Below are 15,042 nucleotides of genomic sequence, written 5' to 3'. Positions count from 1 at the left end.
ATCTCGCTCCTCCCAGGGATACAACTGGTACTTGCCAAACATACGAATGAATCAGCTCCAGTATGCTTTTGCTCCTGGCAGTAGAAGTGTCAAACTTTAATCTGTGTTATTTACTGGTAACATAATGCTCACAAAAGGGTAGTGACACTTTTGTAAGTCCCGGCAGCAGCTTCCGTTCTGAGAGAATTTTCAACCCTCGTTTTGACATATGCCTGAGCTTTCTATGCTATAACACTGTTAATTCTTCTTCTGAACCAATTGATGCAACAGCTAGTTCTGCCTCTTTGTGTGTTTCTCCCAAAAGTACATACAGATTTGCAACAACTTTTTCGCCTTCATAACCACAAGATCACCCTTCAAAATTTTCATGCTCCCGTTCTCGATACGTGTTTTGCACCCGATATCATCCGATTGCCCCAAAGACAAAAGATTATCCGTCAGTCATTTCACATGTCGTACCTCTTGTATGGTGCGAATTGTGCCATCAAATATTTTAATTTTGATAGTACCGACCCCAACAATTTTCAAGGCATGATCATTTCACATGAATTCAGATCTTCCTGATACTGGTTCATAATGATCAAACCATTTTCTCAGAGATGTCATGTGCCACGTCGCTCTTAAATCCATAATCCACGTGTCACAAAATTTGTGTCTGCCTTCTGCAACTGTTGGCTCTTCGCTGAATAATATTTTACCACTGCCTGAAGTACTAACCACATTTCTTTGAGAATTTTTTTGATACTCGTACACTCTTTCTTGAAGTGCCCTTTACCGCCACATTTAAAGCAGTAAATATTTTTCTTCTTACTTCTAGACTTTGATCTACCTCGTCTTTGGCTCCCACTGGAGTCACAGTCCATGAATCTTACTCTTATCATCGGTAAAGCCTCTGCCTGTTTCGAGTTTACCAATCTATCTTCCTTATTCTTGCGCCAGCTTTCTTTTCCGAGAACCGCAGTTAAGACATCGTCGAATCTTAGAAAGCCCATAAGAATATTGTTGGTTATGTTGATGATAAGTTGATCATACGAATCTGGTAGACTTTGAAGTAGAATCTCCGCACGTTTATTTTCCCCTATTTTATGCTCCATGGAAGTGAGTTGGACAAATAGAGTATTTAGTGTGTTGATATGGTCGGTCATCGATGAAGATTCCGCCATCCGAAGAGTATAAAGCCTTCTCTTTAGGAAAATCTTGTTGTGTAGCGATTTGACCTCGTCCATCTTTGTCAGAGTATCCCAAATAACTTTGGATATTTTTATCTCAGAGATACTTGACAGTACTTCGTCTGCTATAGCCAAGTGTAAATTGGCAACAACATTGTCATTCATCTCATTCCACTTTTCATCATCTGTAATTTCCATCGGTCTATCCCCAATAGCCGCCAAGCAATTCTCCTTTCTTAAAACTGCTTGTATCTTTATTTTTCACAGCATAAAATTTCTTATGTTGAACTTTTTTATCTCATACATGCCCGCATTATGTCTACAACAATTTAGTAGACTGAACAAAATAATCTCGTCTTAATAAAAAAAATCTCAAAAAATCTTTTCTGCTGTGGAAGATCACTCTAGGGTGCAACCACATACCATACTAATAAATTAAATAAATTTTAAACCAAAGCTCTGATAACACTTGTTGGTCTCACGTGCGGTAATTTGAGATAATAAACCCGAAAATAAAGAATAAATTGGACACCGAGATTTACGTGGAAAACCTTTAAAAATTATTAGGGTAAAAAATCACGGGCAAGATGAAAAGAATTCCACTATAATATTTTGTAGTGTACAACTCACTCACTGTGTTTCCAAAGAGAACACATACTCTCTTAATACAGGAGAACAAACACCTCACATATATTATAGAACTAAACACTCAAATGCTATAGAATGAGAGAAAACTCAAAAAATGGATGATTTCAGAATGAAGGAGGAAGCTCTATTTATAGAGCCTCTGTCAATGTGAAAACGCGTTAAAAATGCGTTATTTCCATCTGAACATTTCTCGTCAAATATGCCAACCCACTTAACGAATTCAAAAAATTCAGCCAACATGTGCATTAAATGCATCCACTTGGCCGACATGCAATAAATGTGGCTGACAGAAAGGATAAAGAGAATAAGAGGTGTGAGAAAGAAAGAAACACAGAGAACTTGTGTGTGGGTTGAAAGTTTTAAAAATTTATTCAAATTTTTGGGTTGAAACAAAATAATTTTTGATATTTTATAGTTATACTTTAGATTTTAATAATTATATGTAAATAAATATTATGGAGATATTAAAAGTCGATCTTATGACTCATTCAACTTTTAACCATTTTACTAAGAGCTCTAAAAGAAATTTTTAAAAAAGAAGAAAACTAAGGCAAAAGTCAACAATATTAATTAACTTGCAACAACTCATAAGAATGGATTAATTTAAGGACAAATTTCAAATAAATCTTCAAGCTCAAGTTTCATTTAAACTTTAGTCCTTTGTCCATCAAAATTTCGTTTAAGTTCCCTAACTTGTTAAAAAAATTCAAAATTATCCAAGAACCCCATTTTAGGCATATGACGTTGTTACACCTGTCGACCGTGTCCAAAAGCATAAGACTATGCAGGTTTCCAACTTATACACCATAAATATGAGGGTTGTATATATACATATATATATATACATATATATATATATATTAAAAGTCTAACCATGCAGTCTTAACATATGGTTCCTGACATAGATCTCTTCAACAACACTTAGCACAATGTTGTATCGTTTCGTAACTCAGGATGTATAGTAAATAAGTTTTAGTTTGAAAATAATACATGAGAGGGGCAGAAAGCCTTTTTCTTTTATTCAGCATAGAAAATATTATTACATAATAATACCCTGTAGCTGAAAGAAAATATTACAAATTTTGTTCTGAAAGAAAATAAAAAGATTGAATGATACTTTCATCTTTCTTCTGCCTTGATATTTATAGAAGTCCTCTCGAATTTGAAGTTCGGACTTCATACTTGTAATAAATTTATGTATTATTATATGCTAGTTGTTGCCGACTGTGTCTTGTAGTGGGTGGTCCAGACCTACACTAGTTAGTGGACCTGTCCTTTAGAGGTGGTTGAGTGGTTCATGTTCCACTATTGGAGTTGTTGGATCATATATTTTCTTTACCTTGGTCGATGAATCTTTTGCTTTTGTCGGTCCCCGAGGAAAACGTGCCTTGTGTGGTCCTTCAACACTTGTACTTGTCTACGCAGTATGTTTTCAGTCTAACTCTTTCTGGTTCGGATATTTTGGGTATATTCCCTTTGACCAGTCATGAGCCATGTTACAAAATTTCCGGCAAGTTTCTTTACTCCACGACAGCTTGTTGTTCCACACAAAATTTCTTTTCTTGCCAAATGAATATTTTGCAAAACTTGTAGTTTTTCTTATCATAGTATTTAACAACAAATATTCACTTAAAGAATTCGATAAAACTTAATGGAAATTTGATTTTGTCAATCTTTGTGAAATAGATTCATAATCCCCATGCTCACCGATTGGAGATAAAGTTTTAGTAAGTGATGAAATATGATGTGTTTCATTCTCTGGGGGATCCTTGATGAACTTCTTGATGTTCATATCAGGTCTCGTAAGCTTGATCAAATGAAAGGTTTTGTGTGAGTCTTTTCGGCTGCTTCTGGTGTTGCACTAAAAAAATTAGAATTTCACGACGTCTCTACTGTTCAAATAGCCGTTGTTTGTCCATGTTTCATGAACAGCTTCTTGTACCCACTTTGTTACTGCTGAGATTTCTGGTAAGCTATTGATGTAGTATAAATAGAGGCAAGAGCCCCAAATTCATACAATATATTGACCTCCTTAGGATAGGAATTTGGTTTCATTTACTCCATCGGATACTTTCTTGCTATATCAACCTGTATTGTGGTTGGGTTGATTCATATTCTACTTTTTAATTTTTATTGATTATGTTGGTAAATCTAAAATGGAGAAATTGTAAACTCATTAGTATCAACATTGGTTTTTCCTTTGCCAGTTTAAGGTTTGTTGGAACATTTCATGTTCGCAATCTTGATTTTGATGATAACAAAACTTGTTATTTTGTTTCTAGTGATTTACCTAAGTGCGCAGGAAGCTGGAATTTATCAGGCTTCGAACTGATCAATTATATGAGCCAAAACTGAAGCTAACAGGTGCGAACTGAAAGTACCAGCTGATTGCCCAAACAGAATCAGCTGAACTAATATATCAAAGAGAAGTTCAACTGATTGTCCAACTGATAGGCAATTCAGCAGAAGATCTTCAAAAGCCCGGCAGCTGATGAAGTGCTCAACTGATGAAGAGATCAGCCAGTTCAACTGAAAAAGTGAAATAAGATCAACTGACGAGATAACTTATTTCACAAGTCCAACTGAATATCCGTTCAGATGACAAGTTGGGTGCATCAGTTAGGATTTAATCAGTTTCAAACCAAGACAAATTTACCTAAGTGGATTCCAGCAATGCGCAACGATACAGAAGCTATTGTACGATTAAGGTACAATAATAGACGTTGCAGCAACACTTAAAGACAAAAGTTCCAGCATAGATGTCAGAAAAGTCGAGACACAAATCTCAAAGAACGCATTCAAGCTGCAACGAATACAATTATTGAGTCTCACTGTACGATTAGTTTCTCATCTATAAATAGAAGATCAGTAAAAACCAATACATAACAAGAGGTGAAAAAAAGTGCGTGAAGATACAAAAAGGGCCACGCATGTTGCATATCAGCTTACAAGAAGCAATCATCCCAGAGAGAAGACTTCATCGTGTTATCAGCTTAGATTAGAAGCACAATTTTCTCAGTGTGTGAGAACACTTTCATGTTGTAAACAGAGATCAGGTCTCACACACACTCACCACCACTCAAATATGGTCTTGCACAAAGACAATAAACTTGTGTATGTAGTCTTTGACACACAGAAGTTAAACAAATGTTGACTGAAATGTGTTGCCTTCAGTCTAGTCTAGGAGTTCAGTTAGACAGTTGGGTAAGTCCTAAGCTGAGTGGGTTTGTATAAATCAAAGTCTTCTAGTGGATCCTATCCGATGTGGTAGAAGGGGTGACATGTGAGCAGTTGAAGTCTTCGAACATCCATAAACATATATTGTGTATTTAACTGCTTAACTTTTGTTTTAAACTGATTTGATCAGTTCAGCTGATATCAATTCAGTTCTCACAATAACTGAACTGATACAAGCTCGAATTGATTCCTCTTATTTCAGTTAACCAGTGTACACAAGCTAAAAGCCCCTTTAAAATTTATCAGTTTTTCTTAACGAATGATTACTTCGAGTGTTTTCCGCTTGGTTTGAAATCAAACTCGATCTAATTCATCGGTGTATACATTCTTAGAACAAGAGCTATTGCAGCTCATTGAGAATATTGTGTTTGAAGCACCCTCATAGGTGCCCGAACCGATCCATCAAGGTCTAAAGTTGATCTCTTTCTCGTCAATCCCCGAAGTGAAGGATTAATTTGATGGCTCAAGATAAGGATCTGGAGCATCAATTTTTTCTTCAGCCGACTCATCTAAACATTTTCCCGGCTTGACATTTTTTTTCAATAGCATGAAGGATTGAATTTTGTAATACATACCATATATGAGTATAATCTTGTAAACATGTTGTGATTCGATCAGAGATAGTGCTCTTATCAAATCAAATTATTGTAGCCTAAAGTATGAAGAGGAGGCCAAATCAAGACCGGACCCTAGAGCCCCGCGCTAGGGCGGCCAAACATTGCCGCCCCAACGCGCCCATTCCAGAACACTCCGTGCTACGGCCGTCAAATTATACCGCCCCAGCGCGCCACCTGCGTGAAGAAATATTATTTGCCTAATTTAGAGTTCTAAGTTATTTGGTAACTAGATTTTTGATATCCTTTTGATTTGTAAACATTATATACACGAAATTTGGCCATTATAAAAAAAAATGAATGAACATTGAGTTTTATAATATTTTGTGAGTTTTTTCTCAATTTCAAAGCTTGGCTTTGTATACACCTTTATGTGTTTCTCAAATCAAACTTATCAAAGTTTAATGCTTTGTGGCGTTTGTCGATTGTTCTTCACTCGGATTATCAAAGACGAGTTCTTTGAAGGTTCGCTTGAGATCGATTGTTATCTTCGTTAATATTTGTTGCTTAATTCTTCGTAAGTTAGATGTGAATATTACAACCTTATTTGTTCAAAAAGATCGAGAAAACACAACCGTTTCTTTGAACCACCGATTAACTAACACCTACTTCTGGTCTTGTGTAGCTTGTGTTTGAACCTTATGACATATTATTTATGTTTATGATTAACCAGTCTTTTTTGGGTTTTGTTTTATTAATTATAGTATATTATTACCTACACTGAATAATGATCCTGGCTCCGCCCCTGTTTGGTAAGTTCATATCGTAGGTTGTTCCAAATAGTATATGATATTACAAGAAAATTGATTTTTTCTTGTAATATCGAATACTATTTCGAAATCCCTCCATCTTTCATAACATCTAACTTTTCCTATTGTTGAAATGATTTTTGTTACCGGTTGGATTTCCTGGACATGTGATTTTTCCCACAAATGACTTATGATCATATCTCCTTGAAAAGATAGTATCTTTGGTTCTAGTCTAAGAATTTGATTCCTTTGTAGTATTGGTATGTTTTGTATCTAGATATATGTTTTCTGTATTGAAGAAAACTTGTTCCTTTCTGGATAAAAAATTTCTATTAAATCATTTTTGATAAAAAAAAAATTGTGAGTGATGTGTATTAGATAGAGCATACGAAATTCAATAAGTAATATAATATGGTTTATTACCTTCTTTCATTAATCTTTTTTCCTTGAGGTTTTGATGTAACATTAAGGCTCGACTGAAATCTCGATTTGTCAAGTTGTAACCAATTCTTGTATAAATTACCATACATTTTTTATTGAACAGAGATTTCCTGAGATAGTTACCATTATCGAGTTTTGAATATTATTCATTCATTTATCGCATATAGCAATATCAATAGGTGCATTTATTACTTCTTTGAAGGTAGCTTTTATCATGATCTGGATTGCTTTAATATGAATTCAAGACATGGTTTGTGCTATTTCAAGCTTGAGCTTTTGAAATTCATCTTTATTTTTTCAAAATAAATTAATGGTATCTCCATCTGATTTTCATAAGTTCCATGGAGATTGTCATTTCCCTTCTAAAAACCTTGTACATTAGATGATGTTTTATTTTCCTTAGGCGAAGATTTCTTAAGAACTTTTTTACCTGTAATGCAGAGAATCTTTTATATCTATGTAAGCTAGGATTTTCTTTCATGATTTTTTAGATCATGTTGTGTTATAAGATAATTATATGGCTAAAGAATCTAGACAAATATTCACGTGTTTCATGTCAAAACACTTTGTCTTTAGTTGAATTCTGATTATGTCTTTCCGTCGGATCTTTCTTGACTTAAGACTTTCTTTTCTTCATATATACTCTCGTCTGATGGAATATACTCAAACCGATACACTTGAAGTAAACTACTTATTTGATATATGGAATTGATTCGAAGCTCCTTATTCCCTTCCTATTATTTTCTAAATAGTTGGTCGAAATATGGCATCATGCTCTCATGTCCGGCAATACAATCTTAAAAACTTTCCTTAGCTCTGGAGTGAGCTCTTCTGAATTTTTCCTTGTTTGTGTTCGTCTCATGTTTTGTGATGATTTCAATGCTTGGGATGACAATTTTTTCTTTGATGGTCAACCTTGTTTCCAAATTTATAAGACATGTCCTTCTGTCTAGATCACCATATTGTTCTTGTTTTTCAAGAACATCATCCACTTCTTCCACTTATGGTATAAGAATGAGACTTAAAGCTCTTCATTTTTCTGCCTTTGTGGCTTACTTCTAGTTAATGTTGGAAGATCATTTTTTACAACATAAAGGAGTACATTTATTAATATCCCTTATTTTTTTAATGTTGTCATATGACACCATTCTGAAAACTTTTCTTTAGAAAATAGGCTCGTCCGGCCAGAGAATCTAGATTTCCATGGATATATTCTCTTATTATCATTTCTCTCTCGGGACTTGGTATTTTGGAGAAGAAAAGTGGTGTTGCTATATTTTTCGTCCCATGAATTCTATCTATATTTAGAGAATAACATAATATATTCACTCACTAAACATATCTCATGTAATTTAAGACTATACAGATCTTGAATATATATTTTTTTCTTCTCCATGTCTTGATTGTTAAAATAGTCTACCTTTATAAATTATATTTTAAATAGGACAGTCTTTCTTTCGACTATCTCGCTAAAAGATTATCTGGTTACGGCTGACTATTTGGTTTATGTCGAAGTCATGTCCAAGATGATTTTGACTTATCCCATGAAACTCATTTATAAAAGTTTAATGAATCCTTCTTAGTTGAGATCAAGTAGTCCTACTGCGATTCTCATAGCTGATGTCCATTCATCCATGAGATTTTCTCTATTTTTGAAATCCAGAACATCAAGGTTCAGTATAACCCTATAAAAATATATTTGTTTTAAAACAATTTTCTTATTGCGTGTTTGGTGCAAGATAATTTGATTTCTCCTTAACCTTGTTCCTGCTGAATGTACTTCTCCATCGATTTGGAAATCTGTTCGGGTTCTTCCCATGTTTGTATCTTGATGGTTCATGAGGAGGTGCCTTGCTAATTATGGGTTGTTCACTTCCTACAGTTGCGTTCATTTTCAGATCTACTACCTTGACATTTACAAAAGACTGCGAGTTTTGAAAATCCTCTAAACCAATCCTTTTTATAATTGTCATTAGATTATTTTCTTCTCCGTGATAGTTATAATTAGATTGATCATTTTTTGTTTGTTGGTTAAAGGTTTTTGCCTCACCTTGGTTGTTTGTCTTTGATGTAATAGAGGTTCAATACCAAAGGATCGTGGTAACCTTCTTTCCGTAATCCTATTACTATAACACGATTGTTGTTCTAGAGTTTGAATACTTGTTTGAATATTCTTTAATGTCTCAAGAATTTATTCTATTTTTTCAATTATTTCTTCAATTTTCAGTGATACATAATATAGATTATTGCCATAATTTTGTATTGTCTTTTCGAATTTCTCTAAAGTCTCTCGAAAGTTTAGAGAAATCTGGGACAACTTCGAAGAACCTATTACTTTGAATCATAATTTTACCTCAGTATTTTGATATGTTCCTAGGGATTCCTGATATTTAACCTTGATTATAACTTCTTGTTTGAAATATTCCAAAATGTTGGAATAAAACAAGAAAATAATAAATCTTGAACGTATGTTCGGATCCATATTTTGAGAAAATCTCCTCCTTAAACATTTAATTATATATTAATAATATTGTATGTTTGAACTATTTAACCTAAGTTCTTATACTATTTTTGGTCCAAAATAAAATTGAGGAAATCTTTTTATCACTTTTGTCAAAGTCGAGAAGTGCAAACTAAGTTTTTATGCTCTAGAAATTGAATTCTAATTTGAAACTAAGATTGACGAGTTTTCTCCAATTTATCCTTAACTTAAAGTGTGTAAACACCTAAATAGTACTTGTTGATCCCATTTTTCTTATTTTACCCAATTTTCATAATAAGCACAAAAAAAAATAAAAAATAAAAAACTGAAACAATAAAAAAAGACAGACAATTTTAATGTAGTTCGGTAAAAAAAACCTACGTCTACGGGTCCACGCTCAGATTTCGATTAAATCTACTAAGTTCCAAATTTTACATTCATATGAGTACTTAATCAAATTAAAAAACTCCCTCTTTTCTAATGACGTTTTTATGTTGAACATGTTCAGTATATTTCATTTGGCGAGTACCACTCAACTTTGACTCGGCTTCAATCGAACTCCCTTTGACATTACGAATTGTTTCTCCCGCAAACGACACTTTTTGTCCCGATGAATGATTCACGAAGCTTTGAATGTCCAGTCTATCTGAATACGATAAAATATTCAAATTACTTCTATATTGAGTTATAATTATAAATGCATATTGATTATAAATACTTTTAATAATAATCAAATTTATGTAAAACACATTAACTATATGTATATATATTTATATATATATTGCGTTCTTCTTCTTCTTATTTATTTCTAAATAACATTTTCAAAATGGAGCATTTTTTCACTTGTTGAACTTCAAAAAATTTATTAGAATTTGAAAGCGTTAAAAATGAGAATTATATAATATTTAGATTATTTTTTTCGAAAATTTGTTTTTGGGAGTTCAAAATTAGGAGAATTGGAAAACACTTTTTTACCGATTAAATGGATATTATTGGCATATTCTTGTTGGATATGGTATGCAGTCCACCTATGCATGTGTTGCGATGTGGCTAAGAACATTATTTTTTTTATTAAAAAAAATAAAAATAAAGAGAACATTGCTTTTCAATGTTAAATTAATTCAGGGTTTTTTTCCTGCAAGATTTTACACACACACACACACACTAATTGATCGATAATACATAATTTGATAATATCGTTATATATCCTGCCAAGAAATTTGTGTAGCTAATTTACTGATTTCCTTGAAGGGATCAACTTTTAACGAACCTTTTACGCGTTTTATCCTATAATGATATGCATGGGAATTTGTTTGTAGATATCTATGAGAATATATGTATATATATTCAATAGGCGAACGTTATGATCTCATCAGTGCTCACGTAAGCGTACATGGTTGGTATGCAATATGTACATATATATATATATACACATACATACATATATAGTGTACACGGTTGTATGCAATATCTATACATACATACATATATAGTGTACACGGTTGTATGCAAATATCTATATATACATACATATGTACACTACGGTTGGTATGCAATATCTTATACATACATACATATATAGTGAACACGGTTGTATGCTATATATATATATATATATATATATATATATATATATATATATATACACTATAGTTGCCCGCTCGAGGAGGATATCTGAATGAAGCGTCACCAAGCGATTTTGCATTCACTTGTTTGAGTAGTCAGTCTCTGACGTATAAAAACCCACCACCAGTGACGGAGTCGAGGGCGGATGAGTGTGACCGCCCTCTCAAATTTTAAAATTTATTGAATAAGAGCTTAAGAATAATTATATTTTTTCACTTTCCCTAATATTTGTTCACGGCCTTCCTAAAAATTTAAAAAAAAATTTTGCCCCGCAACCTCTATTTTCTGGCTCAGTCTTTTCGCACCCCCGTGAAAACCTCCACCAAAAACTATATATGTAAATTTCATAACTTAGGATTTAGTTAAACTGATCATATGTGTCTACTATATAAATTTTTGATGTAAATATATATATAACTCAGCTAAATATTCATGACTAAAATATGGAAGTAACGTTTAGAAGTAGGCAAAAACTTATCTGAGACGGTTTCACGGTCGTATTTTGTGAGATGAATCTCTTATTTGGGTCATCCACGAAAAAGTATTACTTTTTATTATAAATATCGGTAGGGTTGATCCGTCTCACAGATAAAGATTCATGAGATCGTCTCACAAGGACCTACTTTTAGAAGTGCACCAGTGGAGTAAGTCAAAAACGCAATATTTTGAAGGTCACAAGACAAAAACATGTTTTAGTGGTTAGAATTGAAGTGAATGGAAATGAAGGATAGGAAATGGATATCATTCGTAGCTTTCTTGCCCTTTTCTATAGCTGTCTTTCATGTCTTCTTCTTCTCTTCCTTTCTCCGTTTCCATGTGCCCTTTTTGGACCACTTCTTTTGCTTCTTCACAAGTTGCCAAATATACATGCATGATATATATATTCTAGCTAGCTATGCTACTCATTAAATTCTTGTAGATAGATAACATCCTACTTAAAATTAAACTGTTGGAACTTGGTCTCCAAATGAGTTCCTTGATTGATTTTAGAAAAAAATTAGATTATCTAGGAATAGATTATCCAAGTACATTTAATTCTTCAAAACCAATATGGTGGGCTAGATGAAATATTAGTATCTAACGAGTGGTAATTAAATCAGAAATTGTAAGTGACAACGAGCGGTGTTATGTGGTTTGGTGGCATAAAAATCGACCAAATAATTATAATGGTTGTGAAATCGCCTAAAGTCTCACGTTGGAAATACATGAGAAAGTTCATAGGTTTATAAAATGGGAGAAGTCTCAATTGGTATGAGGTTTTTTTTGGTAAAGTCCAAAAACAAATCCACGGGGATTTTCTGCTTAAAGTGAACAATATCTACGATTGTGGAGATATGTGAGTTTATCATAGACATTGTCTAGATCAATTTATGTGAATAGAATTCTTGGATACTTAAACGAAGGAGGTGGAGGGTTCCCATTAATCCGTAATGAGCTTTTACGTAAGGCATGTGCTCCAACGTAGTGGTGAAGAGTGACTTTGATTAGAATGTATAATTCTCCAAGTGAAAAAAACGAACATATGGGCCCGAACCATGATAATAATGGTGGTCATTTGTTGTGAATACAATCAAAGTCCGACATTAGAAATATAAGAGGAAGATCACGGGTTTATAAGATATATGGAAGATATCTACACTACAAGAAAAAACACAATTAACAACACACCTACGAAAACGGTTTTTCACTAAAACCTTTGTCGTATATTTTTTAACAACGGTTTTAGTGAAAATCGTTCTCGATTAGCGTGTTTTTTGGACAAACAACAACGATTTGTTATATTTAACGACGATTTTCAGCAATCCCGTCGTAATTTTTAAATTAGCGACGGTTTCAGCGAATGTTGGTGACAGTTTGGGCAAAATCGTTTTCATTTTTAAATTAGCGATTGTTTAATAAACAAGACGGTTTTTGCTTACCCGTCGCTAATCGCGACAGTTTTTGCTTAACTGTCGCTAATTGCGACGGATTAATACACAACCGTCGCTAATAGCGACGGTGTCTGCATAAACCGCCGCTAATAGCTAATAGCGACGGTTTCAACAAAAAGCGTCGCAAATTGTCTATAAATATCTGCATTTTCAGTCAATTTTCCTTCACACCATTTCACAACACTTAAAATTTTTCACTCTCAGACTATTTTAGTTTCGATTTAGGGTAAATTTTTTCGTTTCAATTTTTGGTAAGTTTTTAAGTGTTAGTTAAGATTATAAATATTGTTAGCATAGTGCGATTGTAAGTTTTTTTTAGATTTATTAAATTATTAAAAGTAATTTTTTTTTTATTTCACTGAAACACTTTGCGATGGTATAGTAAACCGTCGCTAACTAGCGACAATTTTTTATCATGTCCGTCGCTAATTTTAGCGACAATATATCATTAACTAAAAATAATAGCTACCACAAGGGATTTTATCTGTTGTTATTGAACACACTTTCAACAACACCCTCAGTTACAACAGTTTTAAAATACCCATGACAACGGATTTTCGGATAAAATCAGTTGTTGTTTTGCGTTTTTGGCATAGTGCTAGGAGGCCTTTTAAATAAAGTTTATCCGTTGTCGTTTAGCGTTTTTGGCATAGTCTTAGGAGCCCTTTAAGTAAAGTAAACAAATCACGATGAATCTTGCTTAAAATGGACATATAATGATATTATGTTTGATATATGATTTCAACAACAACATAATTATTTACAAATGTAAATTTTTTATGCCTGATGGAGCTAGTTGTCGACCTCATGATGGAGATTAGCAATCTAAATGGATGATTCTTTATGAATGAAAAAGGGATTTTCTGTCCTTTTTCTTCCTTAAAACTCAAAAGGGCATATCCATCGAGTAAGCATCATTCTTCTTCACTAAACCAATGTGTGGTTCTCCTAAAACTTTCAAATTCCCTGCTGACATTATAGCCACACATTAACAATGCTTCAAACTCTATATAAACCTCCCCGACTCTCATTCCAAATGCAACACAACCACACCAAATACTTATATATATTATATATACACTTGCTCATCAGCCAAAAATGCTAAGATTAATCTTTCTTTGTTTCACTCTCTTCGCCCTAACTTGCATCAACGCTTTGGTGCAGGACTTCTGCATAGCAGATTTGACCGGCCCCGAAACCCCGTCGGGTTACACGTGCAAGCCATCAGCCAATGCAACAGTATCCGACTTCGTTTTCACCGGTTTACGGACGCCTGGACCTAAAATAGCCCTCATCAAAGCATCCGTTTCACCTGCATTTACAGCCCAGTTTCCCGGCCTAAATGGCCAAGGCGTCTCCCTGCTCCGCCTCGACTTGGACCCGGCAGGCGTAATCCCAATGCATACCCACCCTGGTGCCGCAGAGCTTCTGCTGGTGACCCAGGGCTTCGTCGTCAGCGGATTTATCTCCTCGGCTAACCAAGTGTTTGTGGCGAAGCTTCAGAAGGGAGATAGCATGATTATCCCACAAGGGGTGCTGCACTTTCAGATCAATGGAGGTGGGACTACCGCCGTGGCGTTTGCAAGCTTTAACAGCGAAGGACCCGGGCTGCAGATCACTGATTTTGCTCTGTTTGGGAACTCGTTGGCGTCTGATATTTTGGAGAAGGTGACGTTCCTTGATGATGCACAGGTCAAGAAACTCAAGGCTGCGCTTGGAGGCAGCGGCTGAGGCCATAATTTCCTAGTTTCTTTTTTTTTTTTTTGTTTCCATCGTCCTTAATCTGTTTTTACTTTCTTTTTTCACCTGAAATCGCTGTAACCATGTATTTCAATGTATTGCATTTCTGTTTCAATAATTCAGATTCACGGAGCCATAATATATATATATATATATATATATATATATATATATATATATATATAGTTTTGATATGTTGCACATCTATTATCCAAGTTCCGATGAAATGACATTCATCTATTTGTACAATTTTGATATATTTCATTACATCTTTGTAGATACTCATATAAGTGTGCACGATGAGTTTGAAAATTATTTTTTAGAATTAATCTTTGTTGAAAATTACCCTTCAGATCTAATCAAACATATTTAAGGCGGAATGTGTTCATAAATTTTGAAGGAGGT

The 15,042-nt window shown here is 34.0% G+C and overlaps 1 protein-coding gene across 1 annotated transcript; it reads left to right on the top strand.

The window, feature by feature from the left end:
- The first annotated feature begins 13,919 nt into the window (after window positions 1-13,919).
- LOC142531545 (auxin-binding protein ABP19a) lies at window positions 13,920-14,755 on the top strand. The gene has a single exon (XM_075637716.1). The coding sequence runs from the start codon at window positions 13,996-13,998 to the stop codon at window positions 14,626-14,628; it is 633 nt and encodes a 210-aa protein (XP_075493831.1). The 5' UTR covers window positions 13,920-13,995; the 3' UTR covers window positions 14,629-14,755.
- Window positions 14,756-15,042: the final 287 nt, after the last annotated feature.

The sequence above is a fragment of the Primulina tabacum genome, chromosome 17 (genome assembly GCF_025594145.1).
Source record: "Primulina tabacum isolate GXHZ01 chromosome 17, ASM2559414v2, whole genome shotgun sequence".
In the NCBI taxonomy this organism is placed as follows: domain Eukaryota; kingdom Viridiplantae; phylum Streptophyta; class Magnoliopsida; order Lamiales; family Gesneriaceae; genus Primulina; species Primulina tabacum.
This window is presented reverse-complemented; position numbering and strand designations above follow the sequence as displayed.

Excerpts from the sequence above, each read along its gene's own strand:
- LOC142531545 (XM_075637716.1), top strand. The coding sequence starts at position 13,996 with ATGCTAAGATTAATCTTTCTTTGTTTCACTCTCTTCGCCCTAACTTGC.